This window comes from Dromiciops gliroides, chromosome 3, assembly GCF_019393635.1.
Source record: "Dromiciops gliroides isolate mDroGli1 chromosome 3, mDroGli1.pri, whole genome shotgun sequence".
Classification (NCBI taxonomy): Eukaryota; Metazoa; Chordata; class Mammalia; order Microbiotheria; family Microbiotheriidae; genus Dromiciops; species Dromiciops gliroides.
The window spans coordinates 528,566,615-528,582,241 of NC_057863.1; the positions used below are offsets into that span (position 1 = coordinate 528,566,615).

General features: G+C 38.4%; 1 protein-coding gene across 1 annotated transcript in view; it reads right to left on the reverse strand.

Annotated features, from left to right (window-relative positions):
- Positions 1-15,627, reverse strand: part of ALKBH8 (alkB homolog 8, tRNA methyltransferase) — a 55,875-nt gene that overhangs the window by 12,867 nt on the left and 27,381 nt on the right. Inside the window, exon 8 of the mRNA XM_043991222.1 lies at positions 5,666-5,772. Within this exon, the coding sequence (XP_043847157.1) occupies positions 5,666-5,772 (107 nt within the window). The remainder of the gene's footprint in view (positions 1-5,665; positions 5,773-15,627) is intronic.

Sequence of the window (15,627 nt, forward strand, 5' to 3'; positions counted from 1 at the left end):
CTTGGCCTGTGCTAATATTTTATACATGACTTGAATAGAGGCACAAGTGACAGGCTTTTCAAACTGACAAATAACATAAATTCAACCCATTAGGCCTCTATACTGGGCTCTCTCCCTCTCTTCTCTCAGTGATTTGATAACAACCTGTTTTAAACTATCTTCTTTATGTAGATAATTCCCCAAACCTACATATCTAGCCTTCACCTCTCCTGAGTTCCATTTCTGAATCTCCAACTAATTGTTTAACATTTCCACTTGGATGTCTCATAAGTATCTTAAACACAAAATGTCCAAAACAGCTCATCATATTGTACCCTAAATCGACTCCTAACTTCTCTATTTCTGCCAAAGGCACCACTGATTTTCTAGTTACTCAGGTTTAAAACCTATGAGTCATCTTTGACTTGCTTTCTATCTCTAACTGTCATGACTAACTGATTCACCTCAATGTGTCCTGAGTCTTACCCCTTTTCTCTAATCATACCACACCACACAGCCCCTTACTTCATCTTGCATGGATTACTACAATAGCTCCCTAATTGTTCTCTCCAAATCCACTCTTGTCCTTCTCCAAACCTTTCTCTAGAAAGCCCCAAAGTTATAAACCTAAGACATAGGTCTGACCATAACACTTTCCTACTCATGATATTTTAGTGGTTGCAGGGTTTTTCAGATAAAGGCTTTATTTCCAAAATTCAAATTTATAAAAGTAAGTGCCGTTCTCCCAGTTGGTAAATGGTCAAAGAATATGAACATAAAACTGTGTATATCCTTTGATTCAGCAATACCACTGCTAGGTTTATATCCCAAAGACATCCCCCAAAAGAGAAAAAGACCTATTTGGGTTGTGGTTTTTTTTAAAGTAATAAACATTTTTATTTATAGTTCTGGGTTCCAATTTTTATCCCTTCTTCCCCTTCACCCTCCCTGAGGCTGTAAGCAATTATATATGTTATACATGTACGATTATGTAAAACATTACCATATTAGTAATTTTGTATAAAGAAAACCTGAATAAAAGAAAAAAATGAAAGAAAGTGAAAAATACCATGCTTATGTCTGTGTTCCATCAATATCAGTTCTTTCTTTGGAGGTGGATAGTATGTTTCAACAATAGTACTTTGGGATGACTGGGACCTTGGATCATTGTATTGTTGAGGACAGTTAAGTCTTTCACAGTTCTTCATCAAACAATATTACTCTCTGTGTACAACGTTCTCTTCATTCTGCTCACTTCACTATACATCAGTTCATACAAGTCTTTCCAGGCCTTTCTGAAATCATTCTGCTTGTCATTTCTTATATCACAATAATATTCTATCACCAGAAAAATACCTATTTGTACAAAAATATTTATAGCAGCTCTTTTTGTGGTGGCTAAGAATTGGAAATCAAAGAAATGGCCACCAATTGGGGAATGGCTAAACAAGCTGTGGCATATGATTTTTTTGTTTTGTTTTTTGTTCTTGGTAGGGCAATGAGGGTTAAGTGACTTGCCTAGGGTCACACAGATAGTAAGTGTCAAGTGTCTGAGGCTTGATTTGAACTCAGGTCCTCCTGAATCCAGCTTTATCCACTGCACCACCTAGCTGCCTGTGGCATATGATTTTTTTTTTTTTTTTAGTTTTCAACACTTGTTTTTATAAGATTTCTTATTCCAAATTTTTCTCTCTCCCTACCCTCCCTCCTCCCCTCCCCAAGACAGCAAGTAATCTGATATAGGTTATATAGGTACAATCACATTAAACATATTTCTGCATTAGTCATGTTATGAGAGAAGAATCAGAACAACAAGGAAAAACCTCAAAAAAGAAAAACAACAGCAACAACAACAATCTTGCTCAGAAATCAACAGACAGAGAATACTGGGAGCACATATTCCAGGAGCAGGTGCTGGAGAAATGGTAAATGAAGCTGCCCTTGCCCTGGAGTATGGAGCATCCTGTGAAGATGTTGCAAGAGCTTGTCATGCCCCTCTGACTGTATCAGAAGCTTTCAGGGAAGCAAACCTAGCTGCATCCTGTGGGAAAGCAATCAACTTTTAAAATGAAGCATCTTCTGCAAATACTTTTCTTCTCAGACACCTGAGAAATTTTTGTGGAAGGCTTCTAATATAGAAGGCTCATCGCCCTGAGACTCTTTAGGACTGAATTAAGTAAATGTTTTTGTTAAACAGCAAATATTTAATAAAGAAGTTTGGATGAAAAAAAAGAAATAGTATGGTTTGATCTGCATCCAGATTCAACAGTTCTCTTTTTTTTTTTTTTCAAGATTTGGAGAGCATTTTCCATCATGAGTCCTTTGGAATGAACCTGGACCATTGCATTGCTGAGAAGCAGCAAGTCCATCACAGTTGATCAACACACAATGTTGCTGATACTGTGTACAATGTTCTTCTGGTTTTGCTTATCTCACTCATCATCAGTTCATGCAAGTCCTTCCAGTTTTCTCTGAAATCCACCCGCTCATCATTTCTTACAGCACAATAGTATTCCATTACATTCATATACCACAACTTGTTCAGCCATTCCCCAATTGATGGGCATTCCCTCAATTTCCAATTCCTTGCCACCACAAAAAGAGCAGCTATAAATATTTTTGTACATGTGGGTCCTTTTCCCTTTTTTATGATCTCTTTGGGAAAAAGTCCTAATAGTGGTATTGCTGGGTCAAAGGGTATGCAAAGCATTATAGCCCTTTGGGCATAGTTCCAAACTGCTCTCTAGAATGGCTGGATCAGTTCACAGCTCCACCAACAATGCATTAGTGTTCCAATTTTTCCTCAGCTTCTCCAGTATTTATTATTTTCTTTTTTGTCATATTAGCCAATCTAATAGGTGTCGGGTGGTACCTCAGAGTTGTTTTAATTTGCATCTCTCTAATTAATAGTGATTTAGAGCATTTTTTTCATATGGCAATAGAGAGCTTTGATTTCTTCATCAGAAAACTGCCTGTTCATATCCTTTGATCCAAGACAATCCCAAAGGGCTAATGATGAAGAATACTATCCACCTCCTAAGAACTGATATTGATTGAATACAGACTGAAGCATACTACTTTTCACTTTCTTTTCATTTTTAAAATTCAAGTTTTCCTATATGAAATGACTAATATGGTAATGTTTTGCATAATCTATATCTGATTGCTTAACACCTTAGGGAGGGAGGGGGGAAGGAAAGAAGGAATAAAATCTGGAAGTCAAAACATTAAATAAAAATGTTTATTTAAAAGAAAAAAAGAATATGAACAGAGAATTTTCAAAGAATGAAATCCAAGTCATCAACAGCTATATGAAAAATACTCCAAAACAGTTATAATTAGAAAAATGAAAATCAAAGCAACCATGAGGTTCTTTCTATCTCACACTCATCAGATTAGTATAGTCAACAAAAAAGGCAATGACAAATGTTGAAGGGGCTACAAGAAAACAAGTACACTAGTGCACAGTTGGTAGAGCTGGTCTAGTCATTCTAGGAAACAATTTGGGATTACGCCCCCAAAGTTACTAAACTGTGCATACCAACCCTCTGACCCAGTGATACCACTACTAACTAGGCCTATACTCCAAAGAAATCAAGGAAAGAGGAAAATAATACATATGTATAATGATACTGATAGCAGCTCTCTTTTTTTTTTTTTATAGCAGCAAAAACATGAAACTAAGGAAGTCCCCATCAATTGGGAGATGATTGAACAAATTTTGTATATGAAAGTAATGAAATACTATTGAACCATAAGAAATCATGAAAGAAATGGTTTTAGAGAAACCTGGGAAGACGTGTATGAACGGATACAAAATAAGCAGTCAGGATAAAGAAAAATTTTGTTAGTTATACAGTTAGTTATACCAAAGGAGAATAAGCTGTCCTAGAAGGAAGTGGGGTCCCCTGCATGGAAGACCTTCAGGCAAAGCTTAGATGTACAGTTAGATAGGTTGTGGAGGGGCAGTTAAGTGGCACAGTGCATAAAGCACTGGCCCTAGATTCAGGAGGCCCTGAGTTCAAATCCAGGCTCAGACACTTGACACTTACTAGCTGTGTGACCCTGGACAAGTCACTTAACCTTCACTGTCCTCAAAAAAACAACAACAAAAAAAAGAGAGACAGAGAGCTAGGTTGTGGAATGTATCACTGTTCATTTACAAAATAGGTTAGACAGCCCTTGAGATCTTGCTCAACTCAGATTCTGATAAAAGTGCTGTTTGAGAAAAATTAAACTGACAATGGTGTGTAAGGTAAATTTTGTTGTTGTCATTCAGTTGTGTCTAACTCTATGTGACCCTATGGACAAAGTCTATGGGTTGGGGTTTTTTGGCAAAGATACTGGAGTGGTTTACCATTTCCTTCTCTAGTGTATACTCATTTTGCAAATGAGGAACTAAGGCAAATAGGAGTCAAGTGACTTGCCCAAGGTCACACAGCTAGTGAGTGAATATCTGAGCCCAGATTTGAACTCAGATTTTCTTGACTCTAGGCTCAGAGCTCTATCTTCTGTGTCACCTAGATGGCAATATTTTACTAATAAAGTTACAAGGAAAATGTTCATTTTGTTTTATAGATGTTTTAACTGAGGGAATTCCTTAGTAAGTTAAAAAGGTATGAACAGCTGTAATCAAGCTAAACAGAGCTAGACTCTCAAGTTTCTTACTTCCAAGTTTATTACTAAGCTAGTAGGTCACATGGTCACGTTCCCCTTCAACAGTTTATCTACTGTATACAGTGAGGGCTGGAACTGCCCATTAAAAACTGAGCAATTATTCCAAAAGGCAGATTGCTTTTAAAGAGGTCATGATCAGTCAATGTTTAGAACCAGTTCATAGTTTCTTTAAATTTTTGCAAAAATGATAAAATGTGCCATTTAATGTCTTTAAGCAGGAAGCAGAGTATAGATCACAGCATGACAGTCATTACAGAGAAGCAAAAAACTTTCACATAGCAATCTACCCTATTTAAACGGGCTGTAGTAGCTTCTCGTTGGGTGCCTCACAATAAGATTATTCATAAGTCAAGGCAAGAAGGAATGAAAGATCTTACTAACTCTACAGAATGGACTTGCTGTGTTACAGCAGATACAAGTCATTTGCCCATTCGAGACACCAGGTTTTTCCTCTATAAAGTGAGAGGGTTGGATTAAATGATCTCTAAGAACACTTTTATCTCAGAATTCTATAGGACAAGTATACTGTGTAATTTAAGATTCTAAATGTGGGTTCTAATCTGTTCCCCCAGTTTTGGGGGAAACTGACTAAAATCACTGATAAAACGAGTTTAGGTTTTTAAGGGTTTATTGAAATATAGAAAGAGAAAGATTGAGAACAGAATTCCAACTGCCTGGCAATCCTATCTTTCCTCAATTTTCCTGTGAAGTCCTCTGACGCCACCACCACGGTGAAGGCAGGAACCCAAAAAGAGACCGAGCTGTCCGCGTAGCCCCTCCTTCCTCCTTCCTGTCCCCTCCCAGAAAACGGGAGGCTCTTCAAGTTGATTGGCTGGTAGCCTTGATAGACAGTACCCATGAGCAAACATCACTGACGCCAAGGAAAAGCCGCATGGCCTTGCCCTCTGAGGCATTCTCCTCATGGTGGAGCTTTCCTATAGTAAGTCTCCAGTAGGTGGCGTTGTTCCAATCATTACAATACTATCAACATAGATGTCTCAACACATACCCATGGGTCCAAAGGTATCTAGATTCTCCTGTCATCACCAGCAAACTCCGTTGGGGCAGCATAACTGACACCGTACGACCATCTGGATGCTTAAAATCCATGACAATCTTAACGAAAATACAAAAGTATAACTATCAAACTTATGTTGAACAAGAATGAAAAAAAACAACTCTCATTTTCTGAGCTAGTATTAAATAAAATGGGTATGATTATATTCTCACCAAGGAAGTATTGCTGTTAGCTAAGAATTTTTAATTTGTATTTTTTTCAATTAACAAGTATTGTGGCGGGGGGGGGGGGGAACACGACGGACGACTGGGCAATGAGGGTTAAATGACTTGCCCAGGGTCACACAGCTTCTAAGTGTCAAGTGTCTGAGACAGGATTTGAACTCAGGTCCTCCTGAATCCAGGGTTGGTGCTTTATCCACTGTGCCACCTAGCTGTCCCAACAAGTATTTTTTATCTTCCTCCCACCCACCCCTCAAAAAAAAAAAAAGCCCTTTTAACATATACTTAGTCGAACAAAATAAAGCCCTACACTATCCATATCCAAAAATTCCCATGTCTTTCTGTAGTCTATCACCCGTCTTTCAGGAGGTAAGAGTAATCTAAGGATTCTTTTCTATTACTGCTGTTCCTGTATTGACCTGGGCCTGTTTTTTCTTTGTATATCAGGAGTTCTAAACTTAGGATCTATGAACTTGTTTAAATTTTTTTTTCAATCTTTATAGTATTTTATTTTTTCCAGTTACATGTAAAGATGGTTTTCAACATTTGTTTTTATAAGATTTTGAGTTCCAAATTTTTTTCTCTTTCTCCCTCCCTTCCCTCCCCCTTTCCCAAGATGGCAAGCAATATTATATAGGTTATATATTATACAATCACATTAAAAATATTCCACATTAGTCATGTTGTGAAAGAAGAATCAGAACAAAGGGGGAAAACCTCAGAAAAAGAAAAAACAACAAAAAACAACAAAAAACAACAAAAAAACAACAAAAAGGTAAAAATAGTATGGTTCAATTTGCATTCAGATTCCACAGTTCTTTTTCTAGATGTGGAGAGCATTTTCCAATATGAGTCCTTTGGAATTGTCTTGGATCATTGCATTGCTGAGAAGAGCCAAGTGTATCACAGTTGATCATCACACAGTGCTTCTGTTACTGTGTACAATGTTCTCCTGGTTCTGCTCACTTCACTCATCATCAGTCCACTTAAGTCTTAAAATATTTTGATAATTGTATTTCCAGGTAGTTTTATTTGTAATTCAATGTATTTTGTTTCTGAATTTAAAAACAATTCTGAGAAAGGGTCAATAACATTCATTAGACTGCCAAAAAAAGCTTCCATGGGTTCAATTATCACCTCCTCCATGCAGATGATTCCTATATCTACATATGCAACCCTAATCTATCTCCTCAGCTCTAGTCCTGGATCAACAACTACTTTTGAACATCTCAAACTGGATATCCCATAGGCATTTCAAAGTCAACATATCCAAACTCTTTCCTCATAAACTCTCCCCTCTTCCCATTTATCCTATTACTGCCAAAAGCACCACCATATTCCCAGTTATTCATGTTCAAAAACTCAAAGTTATCCACAGCTTCTTACTTGCACTCAGTATATGGGATGAGTGGCAATCAGTGGCACAGTAGATAGAGCACTATTTCTGGAGTGAGGAAGATCTGAGTGCAAATCTAGCCTCAGATGCTTTCTAGTTATATGACTGCAGTCAAGTCATTTAACCTTGTCACTCACTTAGCCTTTGCTTGTCTCATTTTCCTCAACTGTAAAATGAGTATAATAAAGGTACCAACCTTGCAAGGTAGTTATGAAGATCAAATGAGATACATTTTTTTAAAAGTGCTTAGCACAGTGCATGGCACAGAGTAGGTGTTACATAAATGCTTATCCCTGCTCTCTTTTCCCATATGCCCAATGTGTTGACCAATCTTATCTCTCCACTCACACAGCTACCACCCTCGTATAGGTTCTCATCACATCTCAGATGGGCTAATTATTCTAATTGGTCTTCCTGACTCAAATCCCACCCCTATTCCTACCTCTAATCCATCCTCAACTCAGCAGCCAAAGTCATTTTCCTAAAGCTCAGGTCTGACCACATGAGTTCCTTACTCAATCAATCTAGTGGCTCTCTATTATCTCCAGGATCTAACAAAAACTACTGTTTGGCATTTAAAGCCCCTTGCAACCCAGTCCCTTTTTATCTCTCCAGTTTTCTTACATTTCTCTGTGACTTAACTATAACAGTTTGCTTGCTGGGCCTCACACATGATACTCCCTCTCTCAACTACAGGCCTGTAATACTCTCCCTACTCACCTGAGCTTCTTAGTTTCCTGGGTTTCCTCCTAGATTCAGCTCAAATCCTACTTTCTGCAACAGTCTTTTCCTAATAAACTCCTTCACCCCCAGAGCCTACCTTCAGAAGTTATTTTCCATCTACTCTGTATATATGTTTTATGTACATAGCAATTTATATGCTGTCCCTCCCATTAGAATGCGAGCTCTTATCCACCTTCAAGAAAGAATTGATGGCATCTGATTGCAAATCAAAGCAAACTTTTTTTTTTCACTTTATTTTTTTTGTTGCCTTTTTTTTTCTGTTTCTGTTTTTCTTTTGCAACATGATTAACATGGAAATATGTTTTGTAGACTTCATATGTATAGTCTATATTAAATTGCTTGCCTTCTGGGGAGGGAGAGAATTTGGAACTCAAAATTTTAAAAAATTAATGGGGTAGGCGGAGCATTATGGGCCGTGGCGGAAGCCGCAGACCCTTTGGGCAGAAGCTATGGACGGACAAGAGGAGGAGCAGAAAGAGGAGGAGGAAAAGGCTGAGAAGATTGCCTCATGGTTGAAAAAGATTTTTGGTGATCAGCCCATTCCCAAACATGAGGTGAATCCACAGACCACAGATATCTTGTATCACCTTTCAGAATGCAACACAGCATGAGACAGGGATGTCTCCTTGGTAGCAGAAGACTTGAAACAGAAGGCAAGAGAATATGAATCAGAAGCCAAGTTATCTCCAGGATCTTCTCATGGAAAGTGTCAATCTGTCTTTCACCAGTCTCTCTAGTATTGGAAGCAGCCATCTTAATGCTTTAGTTGACAGCTCACTGGTGCTTGAAACAAAGGATATCTCCCTAGCTAGTTTTATCCCTGCGGTGAAGAGTTTGGCTGCTGATCTTTTTCACACCAAAGCCAGAAATGAAGAAATGGAGGTTGAATTGAGCAAACTGGGAAAAAAATCTAACTGCAACCCTAATACTAGAAAAATGTCTCTGAGAGGACCTCAAGAAAGCAGAGCTGCGTCTTTCTATGGAAAAAGCCAAAGTTGACAGTAAAATTTCAAATATAGATTTCCTAAAAGCCAAATCTGATGACCTCAGGTTAAGAATCAAAGCTGCAGAGGAGCAACTTTCAGCTCGAGGAATGGATGCTTCTCTGTCACATCAATCATTAATGGCACTTTCAGAGAGGTGCAAGACTATGGAAACAGTGTATTTACTGTCAGACTCCATGGAAATGTTGAAACTGGCTGAACTTAAACAACAGACTGCACCTTTGAAGAAGACATTGGAATCCTATTTAGACTTAATGCCGAATCCTTCTCTTGCTCAAGTGAAAATCGAAGAAGCAAAGTGAGAACTGAATTCCATGGATGCTGAGCTCACAAAGAAGGTGGACATGATGGAATTGTTACCGGATCAAACTTTATTGGGCCAGCCTAGTGCAAATTGTCTGCCCCTGGAGGTTTGCGTATAGGGCTATGAAGAGGTCCTGACTCTGGACTACATAGACTACAAATCATACAGGACATGGGGCTTGAGGCCATCCTAAATGAAGACAGGCTGAATAACAAAAGGAAAGTTATTCTTCATATATCTAGGATTCATCTTCAAATGTTTAAATCAAATCTTGGCATGACATGGAAGAGGTTGGCACTTAAAGTTCTTTCTATGACTTCAGGTACACAACAACACTTTAGTGCAAGCATAAATGAGTTTGGAGGCACTAAGGTATTTTACAAACACAAATCACAGTGTAATGCTTTTAGCCACAGGCCACTGCAGATCTCAAATACTCTATTCTTTTAATCCTGGGTCAAAATATTGGTATTTAACTCCTTTCCTGGGCTTTCAATAAACTTTATTTCTTGGTTTTTGTCTTTTTCAAAAAAAAAAAAATGAATGGAGCAGCTAGGTGGTGCAGTGGATAAAGCACCAGCCCTGGATTCAGGAGAGCCTGAGTTCAAATTCGACCTCAAACACTTGACACTTACTAGCTCTGTGACCCTGGGCAATTCACTTAACCCTCACTGCCCCACAAAGAAAAAAAAAATGAATGGTAAATTGTTTTTTTTTACATGTAATTGAGGAAGAAAAAGAATGTGAGCTCCTTAAGCAGAGGGACAGTGCTTAGGCCCTTCTTTATATCTCTAGCATTTAGAGCTATGCCTAGTGTATAGTAAGCACTTAATAAGTAGTTGTTGCCTGAATGAACTGAATTAGTTGTATCATATAGGCTAATTGTTTGTTAGCTTGTGAGCCCCCATGCCTTACCTAAAATTGTCAGTATGAAAAAAGTATTCAGCAACTGAGTTAGGAAATGAAAAGGGGCATAATTCACATTTCTGCGAAATTTATACACATTCTCTCTTCTGGCAGACAGTAATGACTAATGAGGAAAACTTGGCTTAATAAATGATTAGAACTGAGAAGTTGAAACTTGACCCTAATTAAATTGTTCATAATTCTTCCCCTTTTAAAGATTTTGGCATTTATGAGTATGAACAACCAGCCAATTTTCATCAGATGAGGCCAAATGGTACAAAAAAACACAGTCTGAGTATTATCTATGTATTGCAAAATTTTGTGAAATAATGTTGGTTCTTCACCCTTTAAAACATTATTCCTTGACCACCTGTTGTGTCCAAGAGCCTATGCTGGGCACCGAACATGACCTGATAACCTAATATTCAGCATCAAAATACCAGTTTAATAATACAAGGGGATGGAGCCCACACTCTGCATTTCCAAGTTTGGGGCTATACTTTTCTACTATTCTCAAAGAATAATATGGAAATCCTCCCATTTCTGCCTTCTATGACTTTTTCTAAAGTAAATATAACTCAATTTTCTTGAGAAAAATATTAAAAAGGTTCCCATACAGTGTTTCCAAGTAGATCTTTATCCTAACTGAACCTTCCTAGTTGCCACAGTTTAAAACAAAAAGAGGATTAAAGCATATAGCTTTTTTTAATTCGCTAAAGATTCACAATCAATAGTGCTCCTCTGCCACAACTGAATCAATCTTCCTCATGACAGCTTTGTTCCACAGTTGCTACTCCCAATTACTTTTTTCACTTTTTACCACTTTTCTTTATTTTCTGAGATGGTAGAGTCAATAAAGATCAAATTGCCAGCTCCCCTTGGCAAACCACTAGGGATTATGCTCAGTAATAAAAATGCTAGACATTTTGATCCCATGTAACCTTTACACTGTTTGTACTTATAGAAGGAACATACCCGAGATGGTAAGGGCTGAAAATCCCAATCACTGGTGTCATCTTGCTTATAAAGATAATGTGCTTAAGACAGCAGAACACATGAAGCAATATACAGATCTCCACCTAGGCTAAACATCCAAATGAAGCTTACACTGCCACTGGGAGTGACACAATACAAAATCCAATCACAAGAAAAGAATATAAAGGGGCAAACATTCTTTTTATTTTCCTACTTTGATTTTGGCTGAAGTGAATAACCTTTTGAGAGCAACAGGAAAAAAAGATCTAAAGAACAAGATGGCAGTGAAAGAAATACTGTGATTCAGTTAAAGGGGTAAAACATGAGCGAGGATGGTAGTCTCTTTATGAAGGTAATCTGGAAAAAATAAGTATTCCTTAATTCACAAAATGGTGGAAATGTAAAACATGCCAAGTGTGAGTCTTCCATGGTTATGCTCTCATCTCCTAACTTCATCTGAACCAAATGCAATAAACCTTTTTTTTTTTAATAGTGCCATTTATCTCAAAGAATTCATAGCAACAGTGATTTAGAGCTGGTAGGGAAGCCAGAAGTCAAGATGAGGAAACTGAGGCTCAATAAGATTAAGCAATTGTCCCAAGATTACACACATGGCCTTCTACTATTTAATAGTGGCAGAACAGGGATCTGAAGCCAGGTCATTTGATTTCGAATCCTTTCCATCGTATCATACTGCCTCCCAATGGTAGGTGCTCATTAAAATTCTTGTATTGAGGGGGCAGCTAGGTGGCGTAGTAGATAGAGCACCGGCCCTGGAACCAGGACCTGAGTTCAAATCGGACCTCAGACACTTGACACTTACTAGCTATGTGACCCTGGGCAAGTCACTTAACCTCAATTGCCTCACTAAAAAAAAAAATTATTGTATTGAAATACACATGTGCATGCATGCACACACATACAAACACATATGCATGTATATACATAGGGGAAAAAAGAAGGAAAAACTACAGTGCATCTAAAAGAAAGAATAAGGGACTTATTCTTTCTTATAATTTAGGGACTTCTGAAGTGTCTGCATAGAAGTATAAACATTAACATTTGTTAAATCTTTTCTCTAAAGACTCACAGAATAATAAAATCCAGGGTTGGAAAGGACCCTAACCTAGACCTAGCTCTTTATTTTATAGAGGAAGAAATTGTAACCTGGCCAAATTCTTTAACAACAAATAGATATATACAATCAAATAAAATCATCATTAGGAAGTTTCTATTATTATATTTTTTTCTGAGTAATATATTACACTTCTGAGGTCCCCACCATATTGGTCCAATTTTTCCTTTGCAAGAAGCTTTTCCTGTCAAGAGGTTCTTAAAGCAGCTCCTTGAGAGTTTTACTGAATAATGAATGTGGTTTTCTTCCTGACCACAAAAGGAAAAACCTCCAGAGATAGCTTGCTAAATGAACAGTAGCAGGAATGGGAGGTGAAGCAGCCAAGAATGCTAACTTGAATAGGGCAAAGGCACTAAATGCAAATTATTCCAAGATGTTCTAGTTCAGGAGTATCTTAACTTGGGGAGGGTCCATTAACTTCAGTTTTTAAAAATATACATTTGGGTGGGGGGCTGGACAATGAGGGTTAAGTGACTTGCCCAGGGTCACACAGCTAGTGTCAAGTGTCTGAGGCTGGATTTGAACTCAGGTCTTCCTGAATCCAGGGCCAGTGCTTTGTCCACTGTGCCACCTAGCTGCCCCAAAAATATACATATTTTTATCACTGCTTTTCAGTATGACAGATTACATTTATAGCCCAATTTATTCTGTTTTATTCATTTAAAAACATTATTCTGAGAAGGGGTCTATAGGCTTCACCAGACTACCAAAGGGGCTAAAGGTAAAGAACCCCTATTCTGGAGACAAAATGACTTCTGGTGGGAGAGGCTTTTGATCTCCTTTGGTATCACTCAAAACCTGCTTAACACATTAAGAAGAATAAACTAAGATATAAACTCACCACAACAAATGGATAATCTTCCCTACTAGGTCATATTTGGTAATATAAAATAATGAATAGGAGGGGAGCACAGAAACTCAAACTGATAAATGTTTTATATTGAGAAGCTGAAAGGGAATAGCTCCGAATGTGGATGCATTCTTTTTTTTTTTTTTTTTAGTGAGGCAATTGGGGTTAAGTGATTTGCCCAGGGTCACACAGCTAGTAAGTGTCAAGCGTCTGAGGCCCGATTTGAACTCAGGTCTTGGTTCCAGGGCCGGTGCTCTATCCACTGTGCCACCTAGCTGCCCCCTACTGATTAACTTTGTGACCACATTAAAGTCACTCTACCTCTCTGGGTCTCAGTTTCCTCATCTTTAAAATGAAGGGGTTGTACTAGATGATCTCTAAGGCCCATGCCAGCTCTAAATCCTATAATTAGACTAAGTCTCAGCAGCTGAGTGAGCAGATACCTTCACATCCTCTTTATTCCCATACACAGATATTCTGTACTGTGTTTGTCTGGGTGAACCGAAGCAGGATCTGAAATTGGGAGCTTCAAAATTAATTTCCATATGACACAATGAAGAAAGGAGGAGAGATTGATTCTATGTTATTAAAAAAATGAAAAAAAGGGGGCGGCTAGATAGCACAGTGGATAAAGCACCGGCCCTGGATTCAGGAGTACCTGAGTTCAAATCCAGCCTCAGACACTTGACACTTACTAGCTGTGTGACCCTGGGCAAGTCACTTAACTCCCATTGCCCCACAAAAACAAACAAACAAACAAACAAACAAACAAAAAAAGGAAAAAAGGAAAATATGGAATTCAATTTCACAAACATTTAAAAAATATCTATTATGTATGGGGCTACAAAGACAAAAATGAAACAGTTCCTCCCTGACCTCAACAAGCTCACATTCTGCTGTAGGGACAGGGAATGATGTGGCCAACACATAAGTAAGCAGTAATTTGAGATGGAGAACACTGACAACTAGGGGATTCAAAGAAGCTTTCTCGGAGCATGTGGCACCTGAGCTGAGTCTTGAAGAAAGAGATGGATTCAGAGAGGAAGTATTAAGGAATACATGTCAGGCATAAGGTGTGACTTGAGCACATTCATGGGTGTGGGAGATGGAATGTCTGGTTCAGAGAACAGCTAGTAATCCAGTTTGGAGTGTGTGTGAAGGGAAGTCAGGTGAACTAAAGCTAGAAAGGCAGGTCTGAATTGTGAAGGGCTGTAAATGCCACAGAGAAAATTGTATTTTATCCAAGAGGAAAAAGAAAGCTGCTAAAGGCCTTTTTTTTTTTTTTAGTATAGTGAGGAGTAATATGATAAGACTGGTGCCTTAGGAAGATTATTTTGGCAGCTGTGTAAAGGACAGATTGGAGAGGAAAATACTTGATGCAGGGAGACCAATTAGGAGGCTGGTAGTCCAGGTAGCAGATGCTGAGAATCTTAAGAAGGGTGATGTCTGTGCAAGTGGAGACCAGGAAAGAGATGCAAGAGAAATTGTGGAGATAGAAGCGACAAAACTTGGCAAAAGACTGGATATGTTAGGTGAGGGAGAGGGAAGAGTCTACAGTGATTCCAAGGTTATATAAACCTAGGTTATTGGTAGGATGTTGTAACCTACAACAGAAATAGAGAAGGCTGAAGGTAAAGCAGGTTGGGAGTGGAGTGGGATGGCGATTTTTATTAAATGGATATATGACTATGTGTCTCTCCCACTTAATCAACTCCAGCGGGCTTCCTGCTATGTACAGGATAAAATACACATTCCTCTCCTTTACCACCTAGTCCCAGTCTATCTTTCTAGCCTCATATTACGTTCTGCAGTACTCCCCGTCCCACACTTGGTGGTCCAATAGGACTGGTTTTCTCTTTCTCTCTCTCTCTCTCCCCATCTTTAGTTTCTGTGCCTTTTCAATGTCTATGCTACACGCCTTGCCTCCAACTCAGATTCCCTCTCTCTCTCCCACCCAGACTTCTCTGTACTAACTACCTTGTATATATTTGCATGTATTAATTTTTATCTTTATATTTATGCTGTTTATATTTTCCATTTTGTTGGCTCCTGAATTAATAATTAGTCCACTAGTAACAATAGCTAGCATTTATATAGCTCTTTATATGTTACCTCAATTGATCATAGAAAGGGATAGTGTCATTCTTTGAACTCCTATCTCCAGTGCTTGGCAGAGAGCAGGTGTTTAATAATTACTTATTGACAGATGGCCTCCACTGATCTTTATCTTATCCCAATGCTCTCTACCATGCTTTCCTCCTCTGGGTCCTGAATTTCTTCATATGAGTATGTTCTAATCCACAATCTCACATGCCCCTCTCATACCTCTCCTGTTCCTCCTATGCCATTCCAGTCACATTCTGGTGATGGCGCTCATCCTACCAAGTCTCAGTATTACCTATAAGGCAAAATTTGCCA